At 39.3% G+C, this 14004-nt stretch overlaps 1 protein-coding gene across 3 annotated transcripts in view; it reads left to right on the top strand.

The window, feature by feature from the left end:
- Positions 1–14004, top strand: part of Phex (phosphate regulating endopeptidase homolog X-linked) — a 258664-nt gene that overhangs the window by 71404 nt on the left and 173256 nt on the right. For all 3 annotated transcript variants that reach the window (XR_004120468.1, XM_031376718.1, XM_031376727.1), the window contains 2 exons: positions 9105–9198; positions 11879–12007. Coding sequence is in view for 2 of the 3 variants with exons in the window: in XM_031376718.1 (XP_031232578.1) it covers positions 9105–9198; positions 11879–12007 (223 nt within the window). In the remaining variant the exon portion in view is untranslated. The remainder of the gene's footprint in view (positions 1–9104; positions 9199–11878; positions 12008–14004) is intronic.

The raw sequence follows: 14004 nt of genomic DNA, 5'->3' as shown, positions 1-14004 counted from the left end.
CAAAACCACTGAACTACATTCTCTGCTGATCATATTTGGTCTTCGCTTGTATAATCTAAAAATTCTAATTGAGGAAAGGGCTTCTTGGGTCCCCATAGTTACTGTGCCAGGTGCTGTAAAAGATGCCTCTTAACTCTCATTACGCACTGTTCTTGTAAATATGGTAGAATCCTTCTATCTTGTAGCATGATCCTCCTCTAGGATTGTGGTACTCTCTCCACTCAGCTAGTAGCTGACGAAAGAGAATAGGTGAATGCTAATGTTTGTGGAAAGGTCTTCAAGTTGGATAAGTCAATTCCATCTACATTCTGTAAGATGTGATTTAGTCTTGTGACACATCTAACAGTAGGAGAGCCTGGAAAATGATGTCTATCTGTATATCTGGAGGAGAAAGAGTGAGACTTTCTCCAGACATACATTTTCTATTTGTTTACTTACTTACTTATTTATTTATAATTGTTTTATTTACATTACAAATATTGCTTCCTTCCTAGTCCCCCCTCCAAGAGTTCTTCATCCCCTCCCCCCTTTGCCTCTGAGAAAGTGTTCCCCCATTCACTCCACAGGGGTTCCATGGCCTCAGTCCAATGTTTGGCTGTGGGTATCTGTATCTGTCTCAGTCAGGTGTTGCTAGAGCCTCTCAGAGGACAGCCATGCTAGTGTCTGCAAGCACAACATGGCATTCGTAATAGTGTCAAGGTTCAGTGCCCACCCATGAGATGGATCCCAAGTTGGGCAGGTCACTGGATGGCCTTTCTTTAATCTCTGCTATATTTTTGTCCCAGTACTTCTTTCAGACAGGAACAATTCTGGGTCAAAATTTCGAAGATAGTTTGTGACTCCATCCTTCTACTAGGAGCCCTGTCTATATACCATATATTTAATCTCTCCACCCTTGGCCATTTTGGTTAAGGTCATCCCCATTGAGTCCTGGGAGCCTCTAACATCCCAGGTCTCTGGGACTTTCTAGAGGTTCATCCCACCCCCCTGTAGCTATATATTTCCATTCATTCTCCTGGCCCCCTGTGCTTCTCTCCTGGCTTCTCCCATACCTTATTCTGCACCCCCATTCCCCTCCCCCTCCTACACAGGCTCCCTCCCTCTACCTCCTGTGATTATTTTGTTTCCCCTTCTAAGTGGGTCTGAAGCATCCTCACTTGGGCCTTCCTTCTTGTTAAACTTCTTATGGTCTGTGGGTTATATCTGTACTCTGGCTAATATCAGTGAATGCATACCATGTGTGTTCTCTTGTGACTGGGCTACCTCACTCAGGATGATATTTTCTAGTTCCATCCATTTGCCTGTGAATTTCATGAAGTGATTGATTTAATAGCTGAGTAGTATTCCATTATGTAAATGTACCACATTTTTTGTATCCATTCTTCTGTTGAGGGACATCTGGGTTCTTTCCAGCTTCTGGATATTATAAGTAAGGCTGCTATGAATATAGTAGAGCACGTGTCCTTATTACACGTTGGAGCATCTTCTGGGTATATGCCCAGGAGTGGTATAGCTGGGTCCTCAGGTAGTACTATGTTCAATTTTCTGACAAACTGCCAGACTGATTTCCAGAGTGTTTGTACCAGCTTGCAATCCCACCAGCAATGAAGGAGTGTTCCTCTTTCACCACATCCTTGCCAATATGTGTTGTCACCTGAGATTTTGATCTTAGCCATTCTGATAGATGTAAGGTGGAATCTCAGGGTCGTTTTGAATTACATTTCCCTGTTGACCAAGGATGTTGAACACATCTTTAGGTGCTTCTAGGCTATTCAAGATTCCTCTGTTGAGAATTCTCTGTTTAGTTCTGTACCCCATTTTTTAAAATTGAGTTATTTTGTGTTTTGGAGTCTATCTTCTTCAGTTCTTTATATATTTTTGATATTAGCCTTCTATTGGATGTAGGGTTGCCATAGGATAAAAAGGTGATGGTACAGGTGGAGAAGTGAGTAGGTAGGGAGGGGCTGCATCCTTCAAGTTACTTACAGCTCTTCCTAACTCCTTGTTCAGATTATATACCCACATCTTAAAATCCACTGTGCTAGGAATTCTATAAACCATCAAAACTAACAAATGATGCAAATTGTTTTTTTTTTTCTCGAAAGGCAGATGGCAATAATTACCAGCGTGTCACTAGGCAAAGGGCATTGTAGATTTCTTCCTCTTTTGTCTGCTGATTCTGATTTGAGGCTGCCTCAGAATTGCTCCAAATTAAATAATTTGATTTGAGGAACAAGAAACTATGATGATTGGAGTATGTGTGTACGTTTGTGTGTGTGTATGTGTGTGTGTGTCAGAGAGAGAGAAACAGAGAGAGACAGAGAGAGAGAGACAGAGAGAGACATAGAGAGACAGAGAGACAGAGAGAGACAGAGACAGAGAGATGGAATAAAAGACCAAAAATAAAAAAAAAGGAAGAAAGAAAAAGGAAAAAGAAAGAAGAGGGAAACAGAAAGTTCTCCATGAGATTTCTTATAATGACACCAATTTGGTCCTGAGTGTTTTGCCTTCATGACCTCCGGGTCTAAGGGAGGGATCAGGGCTTTTATAACTTGTCCCCCAGTGATGTGTAACTTGTTGGTAGTCCTTGGACTAATTTGAGAACTACTGCCTCAGGCATTTGTCTGGATAGCCTAAAGGATTTCAGAAGACCTAGTTGGCTCTTGAGAATCTTTGAAAAGAACCTTTCTGACTTACTTCAGATGATATGTATGAGGAGGAAGAGCAAGAACAAATTCAAATGGAAAGATTAAGCACTTCTTTGAAAGTCTCTTGACTTTTGACCTTTACTTTCACCATTTGTAAATGGGGATAATAATAGACAACCACACAGAAGATACGTTAGCTCTTAAACATAATATAAATATAAGCTTCCCATATTTGAGAACATGGGGGTGGGTGGGTAGCAAAAGCTTCTTAAGATAGCACATCTTCTGAGTTAGAGGCTTTGGGGAAGAATGTCATATTACTGTCCTAGCAGTGGGCTCTTTGCTGGGATGTTTTTCTTTCCTGTATTTATTATCATTTAGGGAAATTACTGTATTTCGAAAAACGCTTTTTGGATCAAAAGAAGGATATTACAGGTTATTTGTCTTGATGGTTGCTGAGTCTGATTTTGGTTTTGTTTAGCTTTGTTTTTGATGTGTATAATCATTAGGTGGTAGTGAGTCAGTCATTATGACCATCTCTGTTCCTGTCGTGATATTATGACTCCTAAGCTGTACCCCCAGAATGTTTTGAAGTCAGCAATTTAAGAACACATTGGTGTAGGCATAAATCTTTTGCAACCTACTTTAATAAGAATTCAACCTTTCCTCTAGCCCAGCACCCAGCAGAGGTAGTGGAAAAGATATTAGCATATGGGGGAAGTGGACTTGTTTAGTAATAGTTTTTTGGGGGTTAGCTCTTATCTTCTTTGGCAGAAGTTCAGTCCCATAGCAAACATCTAATACTATTCAGCAACTTCAGACCAGTCCTCTAGGCAGACAGAGACCAGGCACAAAACAGCAGCTACAGTCCAATCTTTTTAGCAAGCAGACACCAGGCAGCTGTAGTTCAATCCTGAAAAAACTGCCAGGCTTGTCAACTGGACTGAGGCAAGGCTGTGGAAGCAGCAACTGCCACAGGAACCTCATGAACAGTTCTAGGGCAAGTTTCTCAATGGTGGCATTATCATAGTTAAGCTCAACAAAGCTATGTAAGACAAACCAATACATGTGTGTCTTTAGTGAAGAGTAGCAAGGTGGAGCAAGCCAAACCAAACCAATGCTCAGTGCTCCTCTCCTACTGTCTGTAGGGTCATATTTACTCTCCTTCATTAAGAGTTCTTTCACATGTTTGCTGTATCCAATCATCCTTTCACCTGTGTCTGCTTCAGGAAAACAGTTTTTCATGTGTTTGCTTTAGCAAAACATCCTTTCACCTGTGTGCCCCAGCAAGACATCATTTGACACAACTAACTTTCCAAAGAAGTAATGTTTCCACTTGACTTTGGGATAACTCATCAATACCATTGTCTTCCTGGGTGAGCTTCCCACCAGCATTCCATCTTCCAGCACTCAGGGGTCTTATAATGTCTTAGTAATGCCTTGTCCAAAAAAGCTTCATTGTTTGTTTGTTTGTTTGTTTGTTTTTTTGATCCCCATAGGTTTCTGCAAAACACTTTTGGACAAGTGTTTTCAGGTTTCTGTGACTGGTCAGGAAATTGTCCTTGAATTAGTAGCTTTCATGTGTGGTGCATGGCAAAACACACAGGCCTTAGACATACTTGCATCTGGGCTAGCCTCCATGGCTTCTTATAGTGGTTCTTTTGGTTATTTGTAGGACTTGGTGGGGGCAGGACTTAAAAACAGTATCTGTGTTAGGCCTCACTCTAGAGCTGCTGACTTAATTGACCTGTTGTGGCCTGAGCATCTGCACTTATCAAAACTCTCCAGATGAGTTTACTTGTTTGGATCCCACTGTGTGATGAAGAGTTCAATAAATGAGTCTAAGCTTCAGTTATCTATGTATTCAGCTAAAACCTTTAGTATCTGTCTTAGGGTTTTACTGCTGTGAATAGGACCAAGGCATCTCTAATAAGGACATTTAATTGGGGCTGACTTACAGGTTCAGATGTTCATTCGATTATCATCAAAGCGGGAACATGGCAGCATCCCAGGCAGGTATGGTGCAGGAGGAGCTGACATCTGAAGGCTACTAGCAGAATATTGACGTCAAGGCAGCTAGGACAGGGTCTTAAATCCATGCCCACAGTGACCTACCTACTCCAACAAGACTACACCTCCAAATAGTGCCACTCTCCAGGCCAACCAAGCACATTCAAACCATGACAGTATCGTAGAGTCAATATTTTTCTCACCTTTCCATCTCTGTAACACCTAGAACTATCGGTACATACCTGGGTGCTCAGAATGTGTCGAGTCTATGAGGCAAGGGTTTCTTACATAGTGCAGAGTATGTCTGTTCAATTAAGAAAAACTGGGGGCTGGGAAGATGGCTCAGAGGTTGAGAGTACTTCTAGAAGGTCCTGAGTTGAATTCTCAGCAACCACATGGAGGCTCACAATCATTTATAATGGGATCTGGCGCCCTCTTCTGGCGTGAAGGCATATACGCAGGCAGAACACTGTTCCTAACAAATACATTTTTAAAAGATTTATTTATTTATGTCTATGAGTACACTGTAGCTGTCTTCAGACACACCAGAAGAGGGCATAAGATCTTATTGCGGGTGGTTGTGAGCCATCATGTGGTTGCTGAGAATTGAATACAGGACCTCTGGAAGAACAGTCAGTGTTCTTAACCACTGAGCCATCTCTCCAGCCCAAAATGTTTTTTTTTTTTAAAGAAACATGTACTAACAAGCTGAAATGTTTCATTCTCCATTGTATCAGTTCCATTTCACATTGGCAGAACCAAATAATTGATAAAAGCAGGATAGAACGGTTTATTTTGTCTCACAGTCTGTGGTTAGTCAGTCTATCATAGTAGAGAAGTCGTGACAGCTAGAGCTTGAGGCAGTTGGCCACATTGCATCTACAGCCATGAAGCAGAGGGAAGGTTTATTTTCAGATAACCTTTAAAAAATTTTTTTTGATTTATTTATTATTATAAATGAGTACACTGTATCTGTCTTCAGACACACCAGAAGAGGGCATCAGATTTCATTACAGGTGGTTGTGAGCTACCATGTGGTTGCTGGGATTTGAACTCATGACCTCCCAAAGAGCAATTGGTGCTCTTACCCACTGAGCTATCTCACCAGCCCCAGATAACCTTCTTTTTATTCAGTCTGGCCCTCATGCCTATGGAATGGTGCCACCCACATTCTGGATGGTTCTTCTAACCTCTGTTAACTTAATCTAGGTAATCTCTCAAAGCTTGTGAGTCTAGTGATTCTACGTGATTCTAGATCCTGTCAAGTTGGCAGTTTTAACCATCACACCAATTGTAAGTGCTGAATTATCTTGGCACCTTCCTCATGGTATCGGGCACCCTGGGTCAACAGTAAATGCTTGGTGAGAATTTCTTAGCTTATTGAGGCTATGTAGGCAAAAAGGAAAGGCCTAAAATGATGTTGTTTTTATTTTTTTTAGTGACCAAAACAACATGGCTAAGGGTAAGGTTTAAGATATTTGGATGATGGATTCTGAGGAGCCCTGTGCTTACTCCAGCAGGGTCTCTTAGGTTCAAGATGAAAAATTTACACTGTCTATATTTTTGTTTTACAAATTAAAAAATAATTAGGATTAAAGTTCTACTATATTGATGACCGTAGGCCCATTGTTTGGGGGCCACAGTGCTTACTATCGCTAGTTTGTTTTCATTCAGTACATTGAAAACAATACTGCATTGCTATAGTTGTAGATATATGAATTTTATTACTTGGTTTAATCATCACATGAGGAAATGGCTTCAAAATTCTTGTTTTTGGTTTTTGTTGTATTAATTTTTTCTTTATTCTTATCTCATCTGATACATCTCAACTGCAATCGCCCCTCCTCCCCTTCTCCCAGTAACCTCCCCTACTTCCCCTCTTCCCCAGATCCACTGCTTCTCTGTTTCTTTTTAGAAAAGAACAGGCCTCCCAGTGATATCAACTGAACAGGACATAACAAGATGCAGTAAGACTAGGCATAAACCCTTATTTCAAGGCTAGATGAAATAACCTAATAGGAGGAAAAGGTTCCCATCAGCAGGCAAAAGAGAGACATCCCCCTCTCCCACTTTTAGGAATCTAAAGGAAACCAAAGAAACAAAAAAGAACAACAACAAAAAGACCCAAGCTATGCAACCACAGCATGCATGCAGGGAGCCTTGCACAGATCCTTGAAGGCTTTGTGATTGCTGCTTCAGTCTCTGTGATCCCCGATGAGCTCTGCCTAGTTGATTCTATGGGTCATGTTCTGTTGTCCTTGACCCCTCTGGTCCCTACAATCCTTTACCCCCTTTTGCTGGGTTCTTCAAGTTCTATGTAATGCTTGGCTGTGAGTCTCTGCATTTGTTTCTATCAACTGCTGGAGGAAGCTTCTCTGATGGCAGTTGGGCTGGGCACCAAGCTATGAGTATAGCAGAATATCATTAGGGTTCTTTTCTTTAACCTTTTAAAATTTTGGTCAGTTGGGTTAGGTTTTACTCTAAGTCTCTAAGTCATCCAGCTTCTGGCTCCTGGCCATCCAGGCAATGTTGGGCATGGGCACCCTCTTGTGGCTTGGGCCTCGTTAGACCAATCGTTGGTTGGTCACTAATAGGGTCACACCCACTAGCTTTGAGTTACTATTGCCCCAGAGCATCTTACAGGCAGGAGAAATTGTGGGTAGATAGATAGGTTGAAGGTTTTGTGGCTGGGTTCCAGATCCACCACTAGGAGCCTAGCCTAGTTACAAAAGATGGCTGGTTCAGGGTCCATATCCTCCATTGCTCAGAGACATCACTAGGGTCACCCTCATAGGCTACAGGAAGTTTCCCTTGAACTAGGTTTCAACATTTCTCTTAAATGCCCACCTATTCCAGTCATCTCTCCTCATACTCTCTTCCTCCACCCCCTCTATTTCCCTCTTAATCCTTCTTTTAGAGAAACAGGCATTAAAATATTAGTAATGCAAACACAAATTAATAACAATGAAATGGCAAAAGTATCACTTTTTCTGTACTAGTATGCCATCTTACTTAACCAGAAGTGAAAAACAGTGGTGACTGAACCATAACTGACAAGGGTATGCCAAAACCTTCTGAAATATTCAAGAAGACTATATGAAACACACATTTATATATCCAGTTATATTAGTATAATTTTATGTGGATAATATGACTTAAAGTACATAATGTCATGATGCTTAAAAATCAATTTATGACCTTAAACAGTTTATTTTTAAACATTTGTATTGCTATATTTATTAAAATTAGTTCTTTGAAGAGATAGAGAGATAACTCAGTGGTTAAGAGCACTTGCTGTTCTTGCACAGGACCTGGGTTCTGTTATCAGCACCCAATGGTGACTCACAACCGTCAGTAAGTTTCCAGTTCCAGGGAATCATAACCTTCTCCTGGCTTCTGCAGACACTGCACATATGCGCTGTATTTACACACATATACACAAAACACTTATGCATAGAAAATAAAAATACACAAATCTCCAAGCATGATGGCATATGCTTGTAATCCCAGCATACTTATAAGATAGAGGCATAAGAATCATGAGCTCAAGGGCAGTCTGGGCTACACACTAAAACCTGTCTCAAAGATGGTCCTGATATGCTAATCTGAATGTCTATATAAATTAAAACAAACATCTGTATAATTATACATATGCAGAAAAGATTTTGCTCATTGGAGAATATCTACAGTGGCAGAAGATCATGGAAATGAGCATGTAAAATGTTCTAGGTAGGTTTGGTAGTATCACCATGTCACACTGCTACGTGTCTTTCTGCATGACCCAGGAGCCATTTTAGGAATGTGTCTCATTAATTACCATGGTAATGGCACAACTAAGAGGGGATGGGTCATTAAAAATCCATCATCATGGCTGAGTTAGGAATGAACTCACACCATACATCTTTCTGAGGTCAGGGATTCTTTTTCTTATAGAAAAAAAAAGGCAACACTTAAAATAGAACAGTTTTGAAAATATGTATCTAAGCATTACAGAATTGTGTGAGATTCTTCATATGCATAGAGGTCATCAGAAAGTTAGGAGTTCACTCTGTTAATTATTTTGTTATTTTAACCTCACAGCCACCTTGTAAAGTAAGGAATAGCCTCATTGTTCTACAAGGGAAGATAATCAAGAAGACTTTGGTGACTTTCTTGGGCTCGTATACTTAGAGGTTATAGGAAAAAAGTAAAAATTTAGATTATTGGTATTAATGAATATTTTGGTTTTGGTTTCTGAAGGCCAATAGTACACATAAATTGGAAAAAGTCATCACTTATTTGAAGCTATTCCCTTTTCCAGACTCAGAGGCTCGGGGAAGGGACCTTCAGGCCGATTTCACTGGTGTTCATTGACCTTTTATTAGCCTTGCCAACAGTTTTCCAAAGGTGATTTTCAGGAAATCATGTATGACCTAAAATATAATAAATGTTCATTTCTTTTAACAGAACCATTGCCAACTATTTAGTGTGGAGGATGGTTTATTCCAGAATTCCAAACCTCAGCAGGCGCTTTCAATATAGATGGCTAGAATTTTCAAGGGTAAGTTGCTGAATATTGAAATGTTTCTGGAGGGACCTATGGTTCCAGCAGCATATGTATAGCAGAGGATGGCCTAGTTGGTCATCAATGGGAGCAGAGGCCCTTGGTCCTGAGAAGGCTCTATGCCCCAGTGTAGGGGAATGCCAGGACAGGGAAGTGGGAGTGAGTGGGTTGGTGAGCAGGGGGGCGGGGATGGGATAGGGGGTTTTCAGAGGGGAAACCAGGAAAGGGAATAACATTTGAAATGTAAATAAAGAAAATATCTAATAAAAGAAAAGAAATGTTTCATCAGTGGTCAACTTCACATGCTGGGGGCCGTTCTAATGTTAACTACTCCAGTAAAAAAAAAATCATTATGGATGGGATGTAGGGAGCTTGCAAGCTAAACTCCACTATAAACTTCACATTACTTCATTTTACTCAGGTATACCTATTTTCCATAAAAGTACCCCAAGCTCTACATTGTGGCCGTATAATAATATTTAGAGTGATACTTTGGGCCATTCAATCTTGTTCAAATGTCCCTCCTTAACAGCATATTTCTATTTTTTCACTGCTTTTAACTGAAATTATTGTTTTTATGTTGCTTAATGATATATCCCTTTCAAAGTACTTCAAATTTATTTTAATTTCTTTACCTTTTCACTGGAAAACACTTGTGATAATTATGTGTATTTATGGGGTTTAGGGTGATGTTTTGATCTACGAATGCAATCTAGAAAAATTCAGTCAGATAATGAACATATACATCATTCCAGCAACATATCACTTCTGTGTTGAGAACATCAAAGGCCTATTTTATCAAAATTGAAACACACAATTATCATTAACTATGCTTACTTTATGCAGTATGATAAACATTGCCTAATATCATATATATGTGGAATATGAAATAGTTGATCTAAAAAAAAAACAGAGAGTAGAAAGATGGTTACTAGGAGTTGGAGGAGGGAGGGCTGGGAAAGAGAGATTTGCATCAAAGGGTATGCAATTTCAATTAGACCAGGAGGATGCAGTCTGATGATCTATTTCACTGTAACTATGGTTTTCAAGGTTTCTCCATGTTCTGATTATATATGTATGTATATATATGCATATATATATATAAAGAGAGCTATACAGCTTCATTTTTAATTTGGTGTTAGAGTTGTATATTTAACTTTACTTAGATATTTAATCTTGATTCTATCATAATTCTTCTAGACCCATTTTAATTGCTTCCCATGATATCTTCTTTAGGTGCCTGAATCCATTTTCTTCCCCCCAGTTTCCTAGCCCCTGGATCTTTGTTTCTCACCCACCTTTGTTGTCTCCTAACTTACACAGACAGATGTTGCTTTCATCTGCATTTCCAAGGCTGATGACTAATTCTGCCATGGCTTAGAGGGTTTAAGGAATTTGTAGCTTTACAAAGTATTTTATTTTTCTATCTATTTAAATCAAAGCAAATGTCAAGTTGTATAAGCTCTTACTTTGTTTAACACTCACTTTAGTTATTAGAGAAACTGAGAAATACAGAAATTTATAGTGGCTCATTATACTTGGAGAGTGATACAGTTATTTGGGGGCAGCTTTTGACCCTTTATAGTCATTGGAATATAAAGTTATTTTATAAAGGCTAGATATGCGTGAAACAATTACTTATATTTTGGTCAAACTAAATAGTTAAGATACAAAACAAGTAGACATTTTTGCTGTGTATGTATTTTTAACTCCTATGGATCACATAAAAGATGGTACCCAGCTGCTTTCCACCCTCACTGTGAAGAAAATGAGAGAGCGAGGTGTAAGAAGTAGTGTGTGAAAATTTGAGGTTAGGTATAAGGGGATGTTTCTTGAACATGAAGTGCTAAATATAATATTGAATTGCCAAAGAAGGTTGTAGGATCTCTCTCTCTCTCTGGAGATTTTAAAAATAACTTCATCCCTTACCTCTGAGAAGGGTCATGTTCCCAGAAAGGAAAAGAAAGAGAAACGAATTTAAGCTTTAATCCCTTTTGCCCCACTCCAAAAACCTGGCTCTAAAATTGTGCATGGGGTATTCCAGGCCACTATTCTTCAGGTCTCTCTCCCTCATGGTCTGTCGGTACACTCCAGCCTCCAGAGAAAACTTACATGGCATTTATTTCTCTGCTTTCATCCCCAGAGTAAACCTTGGCACTTTCAAATCCTGCTTTGGAAGTCCCTTACTTGTTTGTAAATGTTTTCTTATAATGGCATAACAGGACAGATGGGAAAAGCCTTTACATTCGTATTTTCCTCTACTATGACACTGTGTAAATGGGCTGCCAAGGTTGCTCATGGTGAGACATGGTCTGCTAGTCAGCTAACAAGAACTTTGATTACCCACAATTCTAAACTTTTCCTGTTAAAACTGCAGTCCTCAATAGGTACTAAGTACTGTCTGGATCCTTGAACAGCATCCACCTTTGTCTCCACTTGCTGTAGAAAAGCTATGACATTGCCCATATGTTTTTCTTAATGGAGAAAATTGGACTAAAGGTGAAATGCATTGTTTTTTCACTATCAAAACATTTCTACTTAGTTGTGGCTAGAAACCAGGGAAAAGCAGAGTTTCATTTTCTCCATCTGATTTCACTGTGGCCTTTCCTGTCTGACATGTATCTGCAAGGGGGATGGGAAGTTATTTTTGTAGATTAAATTGTATTCTTTCCCACAGGTAATCCAGGGGACCACAACTCTGCTGCCTCAGTGGGACAAATGTGTTAACTTCATCGAAAGTGCACTCCCATATGTTGTGGGGAAAATGTTTGTGAATGTTCACTTCCAGGAGGATAAGAAGGAAATGGTAAGTGGAGCCTCCTGGATGATAAAGGCGAACACCCAGAAGAGTGGTCTTCTAGGCAGATCCAACAGACTCGATGGTCCATGGTCTGCAGTCTACCTTACAGGGTATATAGATTCAAAGGCATTCTCTTCTACTTCTTTGCATTTTTCCCAGGAAAACAGGAGTAAAGCTCATCAAATGTGAAGTGGTGAACATATATTGAAGGGCTGAGGACAGAGAATGTATGCAATAGCTGTCCAGAAGGGTGGGCCGGTGTGGCTGAGGATATTTGGTATGGCTGCTTAAGGCAGGTAAAATCTTAGTCTAGGTGAGGTTCAAGGTCATGAATTTAAAGATATTTATCACTATGGTTACGTGTTTTTTCTCCATCTGTTTCAACAGCTTTGACGGTAATATATATATATATGTATATATATATACATATATATATGTGTTATATATATACATATATATATATGTGTGTGTGTATATGTATGTACACACACATATACATACACACATGAATATATATATATCTTTCATCATTACTGAGGTTCATTTGACATATAAAAATTATATATATTCAAGGTATACAATGGAACGATTTGATACACACTGTAAAGTGATTATCACAACGAAATCAGCACATTGATCACCACGTTAACTGTTTTGTGTTTGTCTGTGGGATGGTATTGTATGACACTATTTCTGGGGAGCCAGGAACAAATGTCTACTCATTCCAGATAGGGTACTGACAAAAGCAATGACCCCGTGAAAGTCCAGCTTAGTGAACCAGTGAGGTTCACTGGGGTTACCAATAGGGTTATGGGAGAGGAGCAGGGATGACTGAAAGCCTACTCCAGCATGGGTGACTGCTCACAAAGACTAGAACCCTAGAGTTCCTGCATGAGATGCCTGCAGCTCAGCAAGTCAGCCAGCTGATCTGTGCTCCTTCCATACTGCTTGGCTGTTTTCTCCTTTTCAAGCAGCTTCCCTGGCCTCTTGTCTCCTCAGCAGTCTTTCCTATGGAAGCTTAGGGAGGGGCTTCGTGCACCTAGTCAGTGTGAAAAACTTCTCCAGGTTTCTGAGTTGTTTACTTTTGAGTCCTGAGGAGCATCCCTTTAAAATTTCCAGCCTTAACAAGTCCTAATTAAAAAACAAAACAAAACAAAACAAAAAATAAAACAAAAAAACTTCTCCCATCTTAATGAAAGGAAATTGGTATACAACATATGGACACTTAATATGTACTCTCATAAATTGGAAGCATACAACACATTGTATATTGTTAGTAACTAAAGTCACCATGCTGTGCATAGGATCACTGGAACTTATACATCCTTATATAAAAGTCTATACCATTTGATCACCATCACCTAATCCCACACTATGCCACTGACAACTTCTGCTCATATTCTCTGTATCTTGGAGTTCCAAAAGTTTGCAGGGGCAGGGCACATGTAAATCTAATTTTTCTTTCTGGCTTATTTCACTTAGCATTATGTCCTCCATGTTTATCTGTGTTATTGAAGAAGATAAAATTTCCTTGTTTCATGCCAAAGTAATACACAGACATGCATCATACTTTCTACCTATTTGCTTACTGGTGACCATTTAGGTAATTCCATGTCTTGGTTATTAGAAAAAATGTTGCAATGAACATGAGATTGAGCTGTCTCTTAAAGATATTGCTTTTATTACTTTTGGCAATATAGCCAGTAATAGGATTGCTAGGTTGTTATGGTAGTCTTATTTTGAATTTTTGGAGTATCTTCTAAACTGGTTAACCTTGATGGTAATGCCAATTCATATTTCAAGTAGTGGTGTCCAAGGTTTCTTTGTTTAGTTATGCACTTGCCTCTTTTGACTTTCATAGTAGTTACCTTAACAGCCATGAAGTACTATTTCACTGTGATTTTTATTTATTTTTATTTTCTATTAGATATTTTCTTTTTTAAAAAAACTTTTATTGCATTATGATGAGAAAAGTTACATGATTTCAATTTATCTGAACTTGT

Source organism: Mastomys coucha, chromosome X, assembly GCF_008632895.1.
Source record: "Mastomys coucha isolate ucsf_1 chromosome X, UCSF_Mcou_1, whole genome shotgun sequence".
Lineage (NCBI taxonomy): Eukaryota > Metazoa > Chordata > Mammalia > Rodentia > Muridae > Mastomys > Mastomys coucha.
The sequence above is the reverse complement of the archived record's forward strand: the minus strand, read 5'-3'. Positions and strand labels throughout refer to the sequence as shown.